A 17,239-nucleotide genomic window follows, 5' to 3' on the forward strand; every position below is an offset into this window, starting at 1 on the left:
GTGGGAGGGAGGGAGACACAAGAGGGAAGAGATATGGGGATATATGTATATGTATAGCTGATTCACTTTGTTATAAAGCAGAAACTAACACACCATTGTAAAGCAATTATACTCCAATAAAGATGTTTTTAAAAAAAAATAAATAAGGGAGGACAACCTACTATGTACTAGATGCTATGCTAGACCCCTAAGCTCTACTAATACCTGCTAACAGCCTGCTCTTCTATCTGTGACTCTGTTCTACAAGTAAAAATAAGTAGTAACATATGTGATAAATAAAAATTCTCAGAATTCCCTGGCAGTCCAGTGGTTAGGACTCTGTGCTCTCACAGCCTAGGGCCCGGGTTCGATCCCTGGTTGGGGAACTAAGATCCCACAAACCACGTGGCATGGCCAAAAAAAAAAAAAAAAAATCTCTGCATGTCTCAGCAATCCCTGGGGGGGGAAAAATGAATACAGGAGGACACAAATCACCAAGGTAAGTAATGAAACAGGGACATTGCTATCAATCCTGCAAACAGTTAAGGATAATAAGAAAATATTATGAAAAGCTCTATGCCAATAAAATTGACAATCTAAATGGAATGGGAAAATTCCTCAAAAGACACAAATTACCCAAAGTTGACCCAAGAGGAAATGGACAACATGAATAACCAAATAAAAGAAACTGAATTTATAGCTTAAAAGCATCCGCCAAGAACATTCTAGGCCCAGATGGTTTCACTAGTGAATTCTATCAGATATTTATGAAAGAAACATTACCAATCCTACACAGGATAAATATAAAACACATACCTTTCTTATTTTTAATCTTTTAAAAACGATATTTGACTACCTAAAGAAAAAATAGCAACATATCGTGGGTTTTTGTAGAAGCAATATATATGACAACAAAAGCACAAACTGAAACGTTCTAAGATTGTATTGTTGTAAGATTCTTATATTACACATGAGACGGTACAACATTAATGAACTTAGCCCGTTGTAAACTAAAGATATATGGATACTGTAGACCCTAGAGAAACCACTGAAAAGACAAAAAGCATAGCTAATAAACCAACTACTAAGAATACTCAATTAAATCCAACAAAAGGCAGGAAAATAGTTTAGAGTGAAATACTAAATCTATAAATGGGGAAAGGTTAAGTTAACAGCTATCAGTATAATAGAATATTACATAGTTGTTGAAAGTGTTTAAGAGTTTTTGATGAAGAAAACTGTTTATGATGTAATGTTAATTTAAAAGCAGGGCAAAACACTTGCTTTTAAAATACTTTATGGACTTCCCTGGCCGTCCAGTGGTTAAGGCTCCCCACTTCCACTGCAGGGGTCATGGGTTCAATCCCTGGTGGGGGAATTAAGATCCTGCATGCTATGTGGCACGGCCAAAAAGAAAAAAGAATACTTTATCCTAAATAACTCTGTAAAAATATTTATAAGCATAGAAAAATTTGACTGAGAAGAAATTCACTAAATATAAGCAGTGTTTATAATTGGGTGGTGAGATGACAGGTGATAGTTATTTCTATAAGATTGTGTTTTGTTTTGTTTTTTAATAAGATGCAGCCCAACGATGGTTAAGGACATAAACACACAAGATTTGGGGGGTCAGCCAGGCCAGAGTTTGGTTCTCGGCTCCGTCACTTGCTAGCTGACTGAAAGCTGGCAAAGCAATTCCTCTGCATCTCAGTTGTCTCCTCCACCAAACGGAGATAAAAGCATCTACCTCAGTGTCATTTTGAAAATTCAAAGAGATAATGTGAATAAAGTGTATAGCAAAGTGTCTGGCACAAAGTTAAGTTTCATTGAATAATTCATTTGTAACCTTCACAAGAAGAGGAAAACAAGTTTTAAAAACAAAATTTCTTTTGAAAGAAACCCTCATTAACAAAGGCAATGGAGTGGAGGTCAGAACCAGGGAAGGGTCCAGAGCTACCAGCACTCAGGTCTTACCGGTAACAGTGCTTCTGTCTGCAAATACCACAGACTCTCTCACCAGCTTAATCACGCTCTAAATGGTAATTGGTTATGAGAACACCACAGTGTCTCAGAGAATCCAAGTTAAGAAATGCTGCCAGCTTCCACGAGGCCTACCAGGATGGGAACTGGGATTCTAAGCCGGGACACCCACTCTTCCCATCACTCCCTTTTCCCTCTCTGCTTTTCCAGCCACAGGGTATCCCACCGCGCCTAAATCCCCTTGTCCTCGCTTCTGGCCGGTTCCCTGGGCCCCATTGCTGGGACTGAGATTCTGATTGGCCCAGCTCTAGTCAGGTGCCCAGCCATGGTCCAATCAGACATGACCAAAGGGGCGGAGTCAAGTACAAACATGGCGGTTTGGGGTCGTGGTTTGTGGAGGAAGGGTGGAGGGAACCGTGTAAGCCAGGTAAACACTCCCCACCGCCGCCACCACCAACACCACCACCACCAAATTATGTCTGTGTTTTTGTCCTCTGTGCTCAGGCTGCTCTTCTTACTTGGGTCCTTTCTCCTCCTTGATGTAGGACACTTAAGGCCACCCAGCCACCGTGGGGAAGCCTGGTGTGGTCAGTCGTGGCCACCATTCCCGGGAGTTCACTGCGGGCTGTGGGCACGGCTGCCCCCGAGTTTGTCACCTCAACTCTCCTCGGTTTCCCTGGCACGTGCCACAGGGGCACAGCTGCTAACAAAATGCCAGGCTGCTGGGCTAGGGTCTGACGCGGGTGGGTGCTTCTGGATTCCATGCTTTTTGCTGGAGAGAGGGGTCGATTCTTACAGATAAACAGGTTCTCTGGCAAAAGGTGGCCTTCGGCAGTGCTTAAGTCAGAAAACACAAAGGTTGGTCTAAGAAAAGCATGATTCACCACACACACACACACACACACACACACACACTCTTACTCCTCTCTCTGCAGAAATAAACAAAAGACCAATGTATCATTTTTTTTTAATCGTCATTTTACAGCTCCTGACTGCAGCCCCCACCCCTTCCGCTTGCTGACCACTTCTGCAGGCTCCAGGGGACCAGGGAACAAAGCCAGGGCCTGGCACCCACACCGCACTGCCAGCCCTGGAGGACAAGTCACAACTACAAATTATCACAGCAATTAGCGGCTGCACTTGGGAGATGGGCAAAGCGAGGAGGCCCAGCTCCCCACTGTCAGCCGGGTTATTTGGCGGTGACCTTGCTCTGGAGGCGATGATATTCCTTCAGCCTGTAAACCAGATTCAAAACAAAGAAAAATGTAAATTAACAATAACATGCACTCAGTTCAATTAATTCAGGCAGAGCTGGGGTGGCGGGGGCAGCTGTTTGTTAAGATGTGTGTGTGGAGTTGTCTTTTTTTCTCCCTCTCTACCTCTCCTGCCCTGGCCCCTCCTGCCCTCCAATCAGGATAATGTAATTAATTTATCGTAGGGGGAAAACGTTGCTTGGCATTGTTTAAGACAAAGCGTTAAGCTGGCAATGGGAGAAATGAAGAGGCCATTATGAAAACCCCTTGTGTTCGGAGCCATTTAAAAGGGTTTATAGAGTCATAAAACACAAACAGGGTGGAGGAGGCGGGGAGGTGGAGGTGACTGTCGGGCTGGAATCCATGTATCTCCCAGTCTCGGCTCCAGGGACAGGAGGCTGGCTCCGAGAGAAAATGTTTTTGTGCTGGGGGCATGTCATCAGCAAGAGGAGAGAAACTCATGCCTTCTTCCTGACCCCAAGCCCCAGGAGAAGGAAGATGGGGATTAAGAACCCAGAGCTGGACAGACAGGCCTTCTGGACTCAGCCTCACTGAGCACTTGCTGCTAGGCACTGTGCCCTTCCTGGGTGCCAGGGTCTGGGCAGAGTGCTTGATTTCCACGGCCTCAGATCAGACTTTCACTGCACCTGTGAGGCAGGTATGGTTAACATCCTGTGATTTCCAGAAGTTCAGAAGGGTTCTGAGACCACACCGCAGAGGCAGGATTCGAACCCAGGTCTGAGTGGCTTCAGATGGTGTGTATCACCCCACTGGGCATGGAGATCCATGGTTCCAGTTAGACCTGCAGTTCATGTATGTGGACGTGAAGGCAGGAGCCAGCCAGGTGACCTTCTGTGGCTTCTTTCTACCCCTCGGCCATTTCCCTTGCTAACCTGCCCAGGAAAGGGGCTCCGAGTGGCTGGAGAGGGTGGGAGTGAGTGTCAGAGCAATCAGAAGAACCCAGAAACCTGGAACTCAAGGGCCCGGGACCCTCTGTTGCTCTTGGCTGTCGTCACAAGTGTGCCTTCTGGCCCCGCAGAGGCTGGGAGCAGGCTGGGTCCAAAGCAGGCGCTGAGGATGTGGTGGGTGGAGAGACAGGAAGGTGGGGCTTGTCTAGGGCAGAGCAGTGATCAGAGTACTGAGGTCCCATCAGAGCCTGCTCCCCACACCTGGAGGGTCTGAGGACCCATCGGGGCCCAGAGCTTCTCACCTGAGGGAGTTGATGTTGATGAAACCAGTGGCATCAGCTGGCTCGTAATCTCCCTGCACATTCATGCTGCAAAAGAGAAGGAGCTCGTCGGCATCCCCCGGGCCTGGGCCTTGGCATCCAAGGGGCCTCAGCCTCACAGGCACCCAGGCATTTCCCCAGTGGTGATCCAACACGCCCTGCACTTTGGCTTTTCATTCCATTCCTTCCAATTCAGGGAGCCCTACCCGGGGCCGGGGATCATGCCGGGGCTGGAGAGCAGGGAGCCATATCCCTGCTACGCAAATGGGCAGGTTGGGTCCTGGTCCAGCCAGCGCCAGCCCAGTGACCTCCTCCCACGAGCCAGAGCACTGCATCTGTAACCGCAGGACATGCATTGGAGCCAGCTCTGCCCTCGGGCTGTGGAGGGCTTCGACGAGTGCGCAGGAACAGCTGGTGACGTCCAGTGGCCTGAAGGCCTGGGAGGCCAGGAGGTACACACCAAACAGCCTCAGAGAGGCGTGATGGCACCCCTCAAGCTGCAGAGAGGCCCCAGCAGTTAAGATCTGTCCACAAAGTCTTTTTCACCGTTTGCCCATTGAATGAGACCGAGTCTAATCCATCCTCAAACATGGGCACCCACCCCTTGCCAGCTGGTTTTGAAAAGTGCCCAGTCAACCCCTGCTATACTCAACGGAACAGATTTTTTCCCCCACATCTGCAGTTTCCATCTTCCAGATTCGACAGCCTTCATCTTTCGGGTGTTCTCACTTAGCTGCGCTTTGGAACCCTTCCCGACTACGGTCAGTCAGGTCCAGCCACCTGGGCGAGCATCCTGGCTCCACCCCTGCCACAGACCTTAGGGCAAATATTCTTGCTCTTTGAGCTTCAGTCTTTCACTTGTGAGACGGGGCTCTCAGCCTCATCACTGGCTCCACGTGAAATGATGTAGCTGCCACCTGGCACCAGGTAAGCATTCAGTTTTACTAACATCATTCAGTCACTCATTCATTTACTCAGGTATTTATTAAGCACCTACTACCTGCCAGGCGCTGTGCCAGGTGCTGAGGAAACAAGAACCAGACAAGAGCAGCACCCGCGTGGGGGGCAGGTGGTGGGGGGGCGGCGAGTGCAGACATAAGCAATCAATCATCCATCTGCCTTCGATAATTACGACTGTGATATGCTCTTCGAGGACAAGTTCAGGGCGCTGTGGTCTCAGATCTGACTCCACGAGGCCACCCTCTGAGCCCCCTGGGGGAAGGGGGTCCCTCCCGTTTCTCACGGGCCCCTTGTTGTGTCCTGCCCTGAATCAGCCCCTTGTCTTCAAGTCTGCAGAACTCCAGCCTCAGGACAAAGCAATCTCAAGGTTCGATGACAAGGAGGTGGCCTGTCCCCTCAGGAGCCTTCTCCAGAGAGGTGAGATCGGGGAGGAGGAGGGCAGAGGGGTTCTGCCATTTTGCTGAGACCCTGAGGCTGTGCCTCTGACTGGCTCTTTGTGGACTGTGGGCTTTGTACAACAAACGGGGTCTCTGCGCCCGGCTGCCCTGCATTTTGTCAGGACTTGGGCTCTGTGCCTCCCCCTGCCACGCCCTCGCCCTGACCTTCAGGGGACCTTGAAGCTGGAACTCCCACGCTCTCAGTGCTCCCTCCTTTTCACCTCCACTGGCCCCTCCAGGGCTCAGGTGGCTGAAGCCACCAGGAATCGACTAGCAAGCTCCCCGTAAAGGGAGAAGATGTCAGACATCCGAGGGGCTGAGCTCGGCACCCCCACCAGGCAGGGGAAAGGCTGGACCCACCGAAAGCGTCAGCCTCCTCGAATAGGTTTTGCAGACCTTGCTGGGGTGATAAACGAAGCTTCACATGACCCCGCCCCGTGCCTCCACGCCCCCATCCCAAACCATCGCACGGGCTTCGGACTCCTGGCCTCGCTCCCGCTCCCTGCCGTCCGCTGTCCGAGGTGCTCGTCGCCTTCGGAAGGGCGCCTGTGCTCAGCCCAGGGAGGAAGCAGGGCTGGGATGCCCTTCCTGCCCCGTGCGCATCCGTCCTTTCACCTCCGTCTCTCACGAGTCGAAACAAACTCTGCCACCCCCTTGCCCCCAAACAGGCCCTTCAGACCACCCCAGCAGCCCCTGCAAAGAGAGGCCCACATCCAGGGACAAACTTGTCCCACGGGCCTGCTGAAGTACTCCCAGAGGTGCTTCTCGGGAACCGAAAAACCTCTTTTAAAATCTGTGGTTTCGGGGGGTAGGGGGTACCGGTGGAAAAAGAGTTTACAATGATTTTTTTTTTTTTTTTTACCTCCCCTGACGGTCTACAGAAAACCTCTGTGCTTTTATTTTTGTTCATTCGAGTGGCTCTGACCTGCTCTATAATTACGGTACTTTCTACCTACTGTGCCGCGGCATTTCCAGTTCTGCTACCTCTCGCGGTTTCCTCGCTGGTCCCTGTGACGCTGTCACTCAAGGGCTTTCAAGTCAGCGATGTAGAAATCAGAAAGAAAAGGGAAATGGTCGGAGACACAGTGAGAATAAATGCTCCTGCTTTTCTCTCTTTTTTTCCCCTTTCCCTTTTTACTTTATTCATTTAATCTCCCTGAGTGAGACTGTAAGCTTAATGAAGGGTTGGACAGATTATTAGAGGCTGTTGATTTGGAGGGGGAGGGAAGAAAGAGCCAGAGAGAGAAAGAGAGAAGATAATTTGACATTTACCCCGACTGATCTAAACTGATTCGGTTATATTTGTGGCTTCTAAAGTGTTTAGGAAGATTGAAGGGGGGTGGGGGAGAGAAACGCAACACGGCAAAGAGAAGGGAGAGAGAAAAATAATATTGACCTCTAAACAAAACTCGTACTGTAATTCCTGACCGGCTTCCGGGAGGGGAGAGCTGGCCTCAGCCTGAGCCAGGCTGGACCTGGGACTTGTATCAGGTGGGGCTGCCTGTCCCCACCTCTTGTTTGGCCAGGTGAACTCCAGAGGGAACACCTTGCTCCTCGGTCAAGGCCAGTCTATCATTCAAGATGCAAACACAGGTGCAGCTAATAGGCAACTGCTACCTTGGACCCAGCCCGCCAGGGCTCCCCAGCCTCTCCCGCGTCCTTTCAGCGCCCTCAGCCTGGCCCGTCGGGGGGAGGCTCCTCAATCTTCCCTCCTGGCTCCCTCTCATCCAACTCTACTGCTCCCCTGGGCTGTCTCCTCTTGGCCCCATCATCCAGTGTCCTCAGACCACGTTTCTCCTCAACTCTAGCCCTGTGTGTCCAGTGGCCGACTATAGTTCTCCTGGCCTGTCTCAAAGAAAACTCATCCTGCAGCTGTCCAAATCCAAATGCATGATTTCCACCCCCCATTCCCTCAACTCAGTCATCGCCACCAAAGTGTACCCAGCGGCTCGTGCCAGAAAACCCAGGGTGGTTCTGAACTTTTCCATCTCCCTCCCCATCCAAGCCCTTTCTATCCCACCTCCTAAATGTTTGTCAGGCTTCCCTGGTGGCGCAGTGGTTGAGAGTCCGCCTGCCGAAGCAGGGGGCACGGGTTCGTGCCCCGGTCCGGGAGGATCCCACGTGCCGCTCCGCGGCTGGGCCCGTGAGCCATGGCCACTGAGCCTGCGTGTCCGGAGCCTGTGCTCCGCAACGGGAGAGGCCACAACAGTGAGAGGCCCGCGTACCGCAAAAAAAAAAAAAAAAAAAAAAAAAAAAATGCCAAATCCACCTGCTGCTCTCTATTCCCAGAACCAGCAGCCTGGTCCACGCCACCATCATGTCCCACGGGGAGCCCTTGTGTCCACCCTTGCCAGCTCCCACCGCCCTCAAATCCAGAGCAGCAAGAGGGGCCTCAAAAACCCACAGGTCTGATGTGTCCTTCCCTTTAAGATCTGGCTCCAGGACCCTCACACTCTGGAGTTCTTGTAGTGCCTGGGATGTTCTGGGTTCTTCCAAGGCTCAGAACCTCTGCACAGGACAGTCTCTCTGGAAGCTCTCCTGCCCCCTCTCCACCTGGTTCACTCCTTTCTTTTGGAGACCAGCTCAGACATGACTTCCATGGGGAAACTTCCCCACAACCCCGTTATTATACCCAGCTCAAGTATCCTGTATCTCCCCACAGCCCGGCACCTCCTCCCCTAATCCTGCACTCGGGTGATCCTTTGATTGGGGCCTTTCTCCCCATCTAGCCTGTACATTCCATGAGGGCAGAGGAGGTGTGGATAATCTTCAGGACTGTCTCCCCCATACCCTACACATGCTTGGGCATATCTTTGCTGAGAAAGCCAGTCGGAGGAGATACTGGACATGAGGGTCTGTGCCCAGCTGGGGGCAGGAGTGGGGCGCCTACCTCACCAGCTCCTCGTTGTAGAGGGACAGTGGGGACTCCCGGCCGAGGATGTACACCTGGCCCTTGAAGACGGACACCCGCACTTTCCCTTCCACGTGCTCCTGGGACTTGGCGATGCAGTGGCGGACAAATTCACACTCGGGGCTGTGCCAGAAACCTGCAGGGAGGAAGAAGTGAGTGTGCCGGGGAGGCCCACCGTGTGCCTGCCTCGGGCCAGGACATGGGGAGGACTGGGGTCCAGGAAAGGCACCCTGCACCTCACCCCGTCATGGCAGACGTGAGCCTGGGAGGGCAGTCCCTCATCTGCCTTGTTCACTGTGGAGTTCTGGCACGACACGCACTTGTAAATGACAACAGCGAGGACCAAGCCCGCCTGCCCCTGTCCTGTGACCACGTAGGGCCCCTGGGGGTAAGGAGGCATCCTCTACACCCTGCAATGCAGGTACCCGCTAAGGGTCAGGAGGAGGGGATCTAACCTGCTGCTTCACACCACAGACATTCAGTGGTGAAGGGACCCCATCCTTTGCTCACAGGGGGCTCAGTCTTATCAGGGCAGCAGACAGTTGGGCAGGAGACCTCAAGCAAGACTCAGACATATGTTACCAGGGCCGAGCGATGGGGGTGCCCAGCTGGGTGGTGGGTTTGGGGTCAGAAAGACCAGGTGTGTGGGGCCTTCACCTCTCTGTGCCTCTGTTTCCCCATCTGCTGAGTGGGGATGACACTGCCTCGCCCTCCCAGGACTAGCAGGCTTGCTGTGCATGGAGGCCCTGGGCTCAGGGGCTGCTGTGAACGCTGCTGGGAAGAGCCCCACCCCTCAGGATGGGCAGACCCCTTGGAAATAAGTGACCCGTCTTTAAAATACTGCTAATATTTTCACACGCAAAGATTTCTACAGATGAAGCACAGGCACCATGCTCAGTTCTTTACCTGGACCAGCGCTTTGAACTCTCCCTGTCGCAGGAGAAAAACCTCTCTTAGCCTCTTTCCTTTCTGTGTGAGGAAGTTAGGCTCAGAGAATTTGAGAAACTCTTCCACGATCACACAGGCTTGTAGTGGGGGGCCTGGACCTGACCTCAGTCGGCCCAAGTTCTAACAACTGTGCTTCATATGATCATTTTGGAACTCTCCCGTCTACAGCTGCGACATCCCCGAGCTGCCTGAGAAAGGCGCTGCCCCCATCCCCCGTTACCCGTATCTGCCCCCATCCCCCGTTACCCGTATCTGCCTCCATCCCCCGCTACCCGTATCTGCCCCCCAGATCCCTCAGGCCAAAGGGGGCCACGTGCTGTCCCCCGTCTGCCCAGGGTCTGGACAGCGGCTCCTCTCAGTTTCTGCCGAGGGCAGGGGGGCCGTGGCCAGGGTTGGGGGAGGGACAGCGAGAGGGGTAGGGTTTCTCTGAAACGGAGCCGGGAAGGTGAGCCCACCTGGGCAGCTGTGAGGCCAGATGGTGCGCGATCTCCTGCCCTGATAAAGGGCTGGGTCAGCCCCGGCTCTGTGGCTATTGTTGGAAGCCCTGGCCTCCAGGGGCACCTGCTGAGGCCCTCCGTGGGAAAGGGGAGCAGGCCTTCTCCACGATGGGTCCGGTGGCTTCCAGACGTGGGGGAGGGACGGGCAGGGAGAGAAGGGGTTGCGTCCTCACTCTCCGATGTCCTGCCTTTTGAGTTCACCTCTGGTTCCACCTTGACAAGCCACGTGATCTCTTTGTGCCTCAGTTTCCTCATTTGCACAAGGAGGTAATACTAACCATTCTCCGGGGGGGTTGTGTGGTGGATTCAGTGAGACTTTTTGCTTTCAAGATTTGAACATGGCCTCTGCCAGCCTTCACTGTATACAGGGAGACAGACACCCAGAGAGGGAAAGGACCTTTCCAAAGCCACACAGCGAGATCCAGAATGCTCCTGACTCTAGCCCAGAGCCCCGTGGGAGGGGACACTGATGGCCACCCCCCACCATGCCCCAGTGGCTCGGCCATCCTTCTTAAGTCAGGACAATTAGACCATTAGGTTCCCAGGCGGGAAGAGAGGTGGGAGATGGAGCCAGAGATACGGGGGCAGAGACGCCTGTGGGAGTGCCTGGCCTGGGCTTTATCTCAGGGTCTCTCCCCTCCCGCCACGGGGGCCTTGTGCTCAGATTTCTCTTCCCAGCAGACCCAGTCTGGGGTGGAGGGCAGTGAGTCCTGAGTGCTGCTCTGGGGAGAGCCTGCGTGTCCCAGGCTGGGGGATGCACGGTGGGTGGGGCCTGGAGCTGGGCCAAACTCTGTACTAATCAGGACGCCAACCCTCTGTGCATTATACCCATTTTACAGCTGAAGAAACTGATGTGAGGGGAGAGGTGAGCTATCCCCCCTAAATGGGATGGGTCTTGAAGCTGGGGTCCTGCCAGAATGACCCTGTGGAGTGAGGCCAGTGTGCTCCTGGAGGGGGGTGTCTGTAGAAACCTCACATACAGGCTGATCAGGAAATCTGGGGATGGGGTGAGAGGAGGGGGAGACAGTGGTCACAGTAGTCAGGGCAGCTGGGAGCGGGACCGAGGCAGAAGGGCTTCCCCGGGCCTCAGACTCCCTGGGCCCCGAGGCCACAGGGGCTCCGAGGAAGCTGAGTGCTATAGCAGAGTGCTGGCTCTGTAACTGGGGAGCTAGACAGAATGGAGAAGGGACCTGGGCCTGTGCCCTTTATTTTACAGGAGGGGAAACTGAGGCTCGGGAAGGAGACAGACCTACCCAGGATCATAAAGCCAGCCAGAGGCAAGGCCCCATTCCCCTGCGTCCACGCTCAGAGACCATGCCAGGCACTGTCCTGCTGGAGGCTTTGCAAATATCCGTGCATTGAGTCCTCACTATAGGACAGGCAGAATTATCCCCATTCTTCAGATGAGGAAACCAAGGCACAGGGAGGTCAAGTAAGTTGCTCAAGCTACTCCCTGCTCCCTAACCTTTATGCGTCCCAAATGTGAGAAATCCCATCAAACAGACCGACCCTCTGAGCTGTTGGGGGGTGGGGACAGGCTGCTGCCAGAGGCCGACCTTGACATCTGTGGGAGCCTGGCCATCAGAGGCACCTGGGGGAAGTTAATGTTAATAACAACTACCTGGGAGGAGCCTCCACTCTGAGATTTTATTTCCTTTTAAACCTAATCACTGTAACATTTGGGGATTTAGAGGGCTCAGTGGGTGACAGCAAGGACTCAACCCAGGCAGCCTGGTCCAGGGGTGCCAGCCCCACACCAAGGGCCAAGCTGTGCTCCTGACACCCAAGGCTGCCCTGTACACACCACTGCGCCCCTTGATCACCCCTTGCTAATGGCCCCAGCCCAGCTTCCTACCCACCTCGGATCTGCTGGAGTGGCCGAGAACTTGGCCTCTGAAGCCGGCCTGTCCTGGGCTCCAAGCCACTTCTCAGCAGCTGTGAAACCTTGGGCAAGCGTCTTCATCCCACCTCTGTGCAGCTAAGATTAGATAATACCCGTCAGTGCCCAGCTCAGGGCTGGGCAGCAAGAGAGGTGGCAGCCGATCTAGCGTGGGGAGGGAGGCTGGCGGCCCGGCCCCCTCTCGGCCTCCACGGATGCCCGCTGAACAGGAGCAGCCCTGGCCAGGTGCCGTCCCCCCATCGCAGCCTGCCGCGTCTTAGCGACTCTCCCACTTTGTAACCAAAATCCACCTTTCAGTGTGGAAACCCCGCTGAGCAAGAGGGCCCAGGAGACAATGTCATTTAAACACCTGTCTGTACCTGGGAAGGGGGGGGGCTGGGCTTCAAAGCTCCTGGGAACAATGGAAGGGAAAAATAATGCCAGCCAATAACCACCATGTCCCCTTGAAACCCCGAGATGAGTTCCAGCGATTAGGAGGTTTCAGAGGAAACAAAACCTCCGAGTGGGGGACGAGGGGAAGAGGTGAGGGCGGTGGAGGCTTCTACCAGGCAGTTACTATTACTATTAACTTTCCTGGGGTCCCTCTGACATCCAGGCCCCCACAGACGGCAGCCTGTCCCCCGCCAACAGCTCAGAGGGGCTGTTTGATATGACTCCTCAAATTAGGGAGATATCAATGTCATAGAATAGAGTCAGTCCTTTCTGGAAAGGGCCAGATAGTAAATATTTTAGGCTCTGCGGGCCACGTGGCCTCTCTAGCAACTACTCCGCTCTGCCAGTGTCGCTCTGAAGTAGCCACAGGCAACATGGACACGGATGAACAAGGCGGTGCCCCAAAAACTACTTATGAACACTGAAATGTGAATTTCCTATCATTTTCACGTGCCATGAAATAGCATTATTTAAAAAAAATTCCCCAACCATTGAAGAATATAAAAACTAGTCTTAGCTCATGCGCTGAACAAAAACAGGCAACGGGCTGGATTTGGTCACCCCTGTTATAACGTGTGGGATGGATGTGGAGTCGGGAGGACTGGACTTCTACTCTGTGACAGCAGGTAAGGCACGGAAGCTCAGTCTCCTCACCCGTAGAATGGAGCCCAGCCCCCACGCCATGCACGGGCTGGGCATTCGGCCGTCCCGGTGGCTTCCCAGTGGGGATCTGGCCAGGCAGTTCACGTAGCGGCTCCGGGTTCTGCCTGGAAACAGGCTGACCTGGGCTCAGACCCAGCTAGGCCACGTCCAGTTGTGTAACTTCATATAAACTCCTTTGGCTCGGAGCCTCAGTTTCTGGCCGCAGCTCTCTTAGGAAACTTGGGAAGCCCCCTAGGATGACTTGTGTTCCCACACAGTGCCAGGTACCTGGCACGTGCTGGATAAAACGTGGCAGCCATAGGCATGACACCAGATGCTTCCCTGGCCCTGCGGCCGTCGTGCGGGTCGCAGGTGGCGGAGGCAGCGGGACAGCCCGGGGAACTGGCGCATTTCCCTCCACACTTGTGAATAAGGCAGGTCCCCTGCCCTCTCTCCACCCCGCTTCACCCTGCATCTTCCGGGCTCTCGAGCAAGTGGCAGTGGGCAAGGCGGGACTGCAGGAGGGTGCCCCTGGGTGAGGGAGGGGAGGGGAGCAGCTTCAGGGTCTACGCACCCGTGTACACCAGCTCGGCGAATTTCAAGCCCAGGCCTTGTTTGATTTTTCGCACTTCCCGATCCATGGTGAAGGCCTCGATGTCTAAATGAGCGTGGTAAAGGATCGTCCCCGCTGGGGTCTCGTAGATACCTAGCCATTTTTCCAGGCAGGGGGAGAAGAAGAAAACAGAGAGAAACGCATGAAACCCAAACTGTCAGCAAATGACAAAAAGAAAAAAATAATAATGACTCGTCTGACAGGAGACAAGCCAGTCGGACCCATTCACTCCCAGCTTGCTGCAAAATGCATCCGTCATTATATTCACGCTGGGGCCACGACAGTCCACTCTGCAGCTTGTGGAGAAAATGTTTAGATGCCCCCCTTTGAAGAGGCCCTCAGACGTTGGAAAATGACAGGGTTTCAGAGCTGCTCCCCCCTCCTTCCCAGCTCGTGCCCACCGGCCCGCAGCTGAAAACCTGTCATTAAACCGAGTCTGGGGGAGCCCAGGGCCCCGGATGTCCCTTCCTGCCTCCACCAGGGAGCCAGGGGAGGGGACGGCTGTGCACACGCATGCACGCGCGTGGACGTGTGCACACACGTGCCACCTTCAGCCGGCGGCTCCCCTGCAGCTGTGTCTCTGCAGAGAAATCCTGACTGCCTTGGTCACCTGTGCTGACCCCACTGAACAGCCGGGGAAACTGAGCCCTGGAGGAGAAGGGACTTGGCTGAAGTGGAGCTGGGAACCGAATCTAGGCCCCCGAGTCCCTGAGCAGCGCTGTCTGCTGCCCTGTGGACCAGCAGGTGATGGGGGCCAAACCCAAAAGGTCACGGGCAGACGGTCTTGCTAGGTCCCCTCCCCATCACCTCAGGCCCAGATCCTCCGTTTGCTAAACAATCTGCTTGAACCGCATGGTCTCCAAGTGACAAGGGGCGCCTGGCCCTGGCTGAGTGTAGCCCTGAGAGGAAGGTCTTATAAGTAGCGCCACCCCAGATTTGGGGGCATTATGGTTCCAAGAGGCAGGATGGCCCCCGGGCACATGGCTGGGTTCTCTCTTCCCAGCAGTGCAGCCGCCTGCATCAAGTTTGGGTGAGCACCTTGGATAAACCTGCCCCGTGTCCGCTGTCCTGATGGAGGGGTAATAACCGCCCCATCCCCACAAATGCCACCCCCCAAAGTCCCTTTCTTCCCACCACATAACGTTAACAGCGTTAAAGGGGCAAGTTTTCAGTTATCCTCAAAATTTACCGCCATCGTCTTTCCACAGAAAGGATGCGTACGCCCAGGTTCACGGCAGCATTATTCACAGAGCCAAAAGGTGGAAGCAACCAAAATGCCCATCAACAGATGAGTGGATAAACAGAGTGAGATAACTACATACAATGAAATGTTCAGCCTTCCAAAGGAAGGACGTTCTGACACACGCTACGCCATGGGTGAACCCGGAGGACAGGACGCTCGGTGAAATAAACCAGCCACCAAAAGACAAGTAAATACTGTGGGATCCCACTTATGTGAGCTTCCCAGAAGAGTCCAGTTCATAGGAACTAAGTAGGATGCTGGGTGCCAGGGGCTGAGGAGGGGAAATGGGGAGTTAGTGTTTCACGGGGCTTCACTTTGGGAAGATGAAGAAGTTCTGGAGATGCGGGGTGGTGATGGCCACACAGCAACGTGAATGTTGTACTTAAGGCCACTGAACTGTACGCTCAAAACAGTTAAAATGGTAAGCTTTATGTTTTCTATATTTTACCACAATTTATAAAAATGCTTCAAAAACCCCCAAAACCAGAAAGGAGAGTGTTTCAACTCTGAAGTCCAAAGGGGACATGGGCAAGGCTGTGTCTGATGTGAGTAGCCAGAAACTTTCGCCTTAGTGAACTTCTCTAGTCTTTAATCTTTAAGTCTGGGAACCACAGGAATGTCAGGGCCCTTGAGGATCACCTGCGTTCTCCTAACTTAGCTGCAAATGCTGTATTCGAACAGTCTTAGGTGGAAGCTCAGCATATACAATCGAAAACAATGTCCCGCTGTGGGGAGCAGAGGCCCCTCTGCAAACCCTGGGCTCCACCAAGCAGTCCTTAAAATGCTAATCTGGCCCAACATCCCAATTGCACAGATGGGAAGACAGAGGCCCGAGGGAGGGACATGACTTGCCCAGGGGCATGGAACCTGCATCTAGGTTTTCCATCTCTGCTCCGGGTTGCCTCTTAGGGCCTTTGCCAAGTGATCCAGTGCTCACCAGGCATGAAAAGGACACCCAAGTCTGAGGTGCTGGGGCCGAGGAAGACCCTGGGCTGTTCCCAAGGCTCCGAGGTGTTCCCTAGCGGAAAAGAGCCTCTTGGCAGGGGCGGGGGGTGAGTCTCTCATCTGCAAACCCCTGATATCCTGGTCTCGGGGGACGTGCACATCAAAGAGACCAGGAGCTGATGTGATTACAGTGTGCCTGTCCTGTTTCACTTGTGTGGCCGCAGCTCTTGGGCCACCTCTGCTGTCCTGAATCAGTTGTGGGAGTAAATGCCTCCCCAGTAGGAAAACACCCACCTCCCCAAGTTTATGCACCAGGCCCAAGCCCTCGATTCTCTGGGGAGTCCCTCAGGCCTCATCGTTACCCTTATAAACATGGTTCAGACAGGCTCCTTCATCCACTTCTGCAAAATGGCTCAGAGACGCAACCCAGCAAGGGCTTAGAAAGGTTGATGGGGTTGGAGTCAGATGGGTGGCCGAGAAAATGACAGCATGAGGGGGCGGGGGGCGGGGCCACAAAAAAACCTATGAAAAGCAGACAAGAATTCAGCACAGGATTTGGGGTTGCTCCTTGTGGGGACAGTACGATGCCACAAACAAGTGGCTCCCAATGGCCCCGGGTCACTGAGAAAGGCCTGATGGTTCAGCAGTCTGTTTCCAAAGATAGAGATGAGCAGAACTTTTGGAAATATCTGCCTCCCCAAAATGGCAGAAATGACCGCAACGTGAAAGGAGCAAGTTTTCAATTATCCCATAAACTTTATCACCAAGAGCCACCAAAAGCAAGACAAGAACAAAGCCCTATTTGTCTTCTCATCCTAGTATATACTAAGAACTCAATAGGGCTTCCCTGGTGGCGCAGTGGTTGAGAATCCGCCTGCCGATGCAGGGGACACGGGTCCGTGCCCCGGTCCGGGAAGATCCCACATGCCGCGGAGCGGCCGGGACCGTGAGCCATGGCCGCTGAGCCTGCCCGTCCATGGCCGCTGAGCCTGCGCGTCCGGAGCCTGTGCTCCGCAACGGGAGAGGCCACAGCAGTGAGAGGCCCGCCTACCGCAAAAAAAAAAAAAAGAACTCAATATATATGGGACTAGAAATGGGCCTTCTGATTCCTCCTCATTATTACTTTTGCCACATTTTGTAAAAACTCAGAAACTTTCAAAGCCTTCCTTATGCTGGCACACACACTCACAACGGCAGGCCAATAGCGGGAGCCCTCCTCATTTTCAGCTCCTGGAGAACCTAGCTGTCTCCCTGCTCTCCTGTATTCATCT

General features: G+C 53.6%; 1 protein-coding gene across 1 annotated transcript in view; it reads right to left on the bottom strand.

Annotated features, from left to right (window-relative positions):
* Window positions 1–2,913: 2,913 nt before the first annotated feature.
* ASS1 (argininosuccinate synthase 1) overlaps window positions 2,914–17,239 on the bottom strand; it is a 26,206-nt gene continuing 11,880 nt past the window's right edge. The window contains exons 7-10 of the mRNA XM_028497383.2: window positions 13,742–13,873; window positions 8,728–8,884; window positions 4,423–4,488; window positions 2,914–3,194 (exon numbers count right to left, since the gene is read on the bottom strand). Of these exons, the coding sequence (XP_028353184.1) occupies window positions 3,149–3,194; window positions 4,423–4,488; window positions 8,728–8,884; window positions 13,742–13,873 (401 nt within the window). The 3' untranslated portion in view covers window positions 2,914–3,148. The remainder of the gene's footprint in view (window positions 3,195–4,422; window positions 4,489–8,727; window positions 8,885–13,741; window positions 13,874–17,239) is intronic.

This window comes from Physeter macrocephalus, chromosome 13 (assembly GCF_002837175.3).
Source record: "Physeter macrocephalus isolate SW-GA chromosome 13, ASM283717v5, whole genome shotgun sequence".
Classification (NCBI taxonomy): domain Eukaryota; kingdom Metazoa; phylum Chordata; class Mammalia; order Artiodactyla; family Physeteridae; genus Physeter; species Physeter macrocephalus.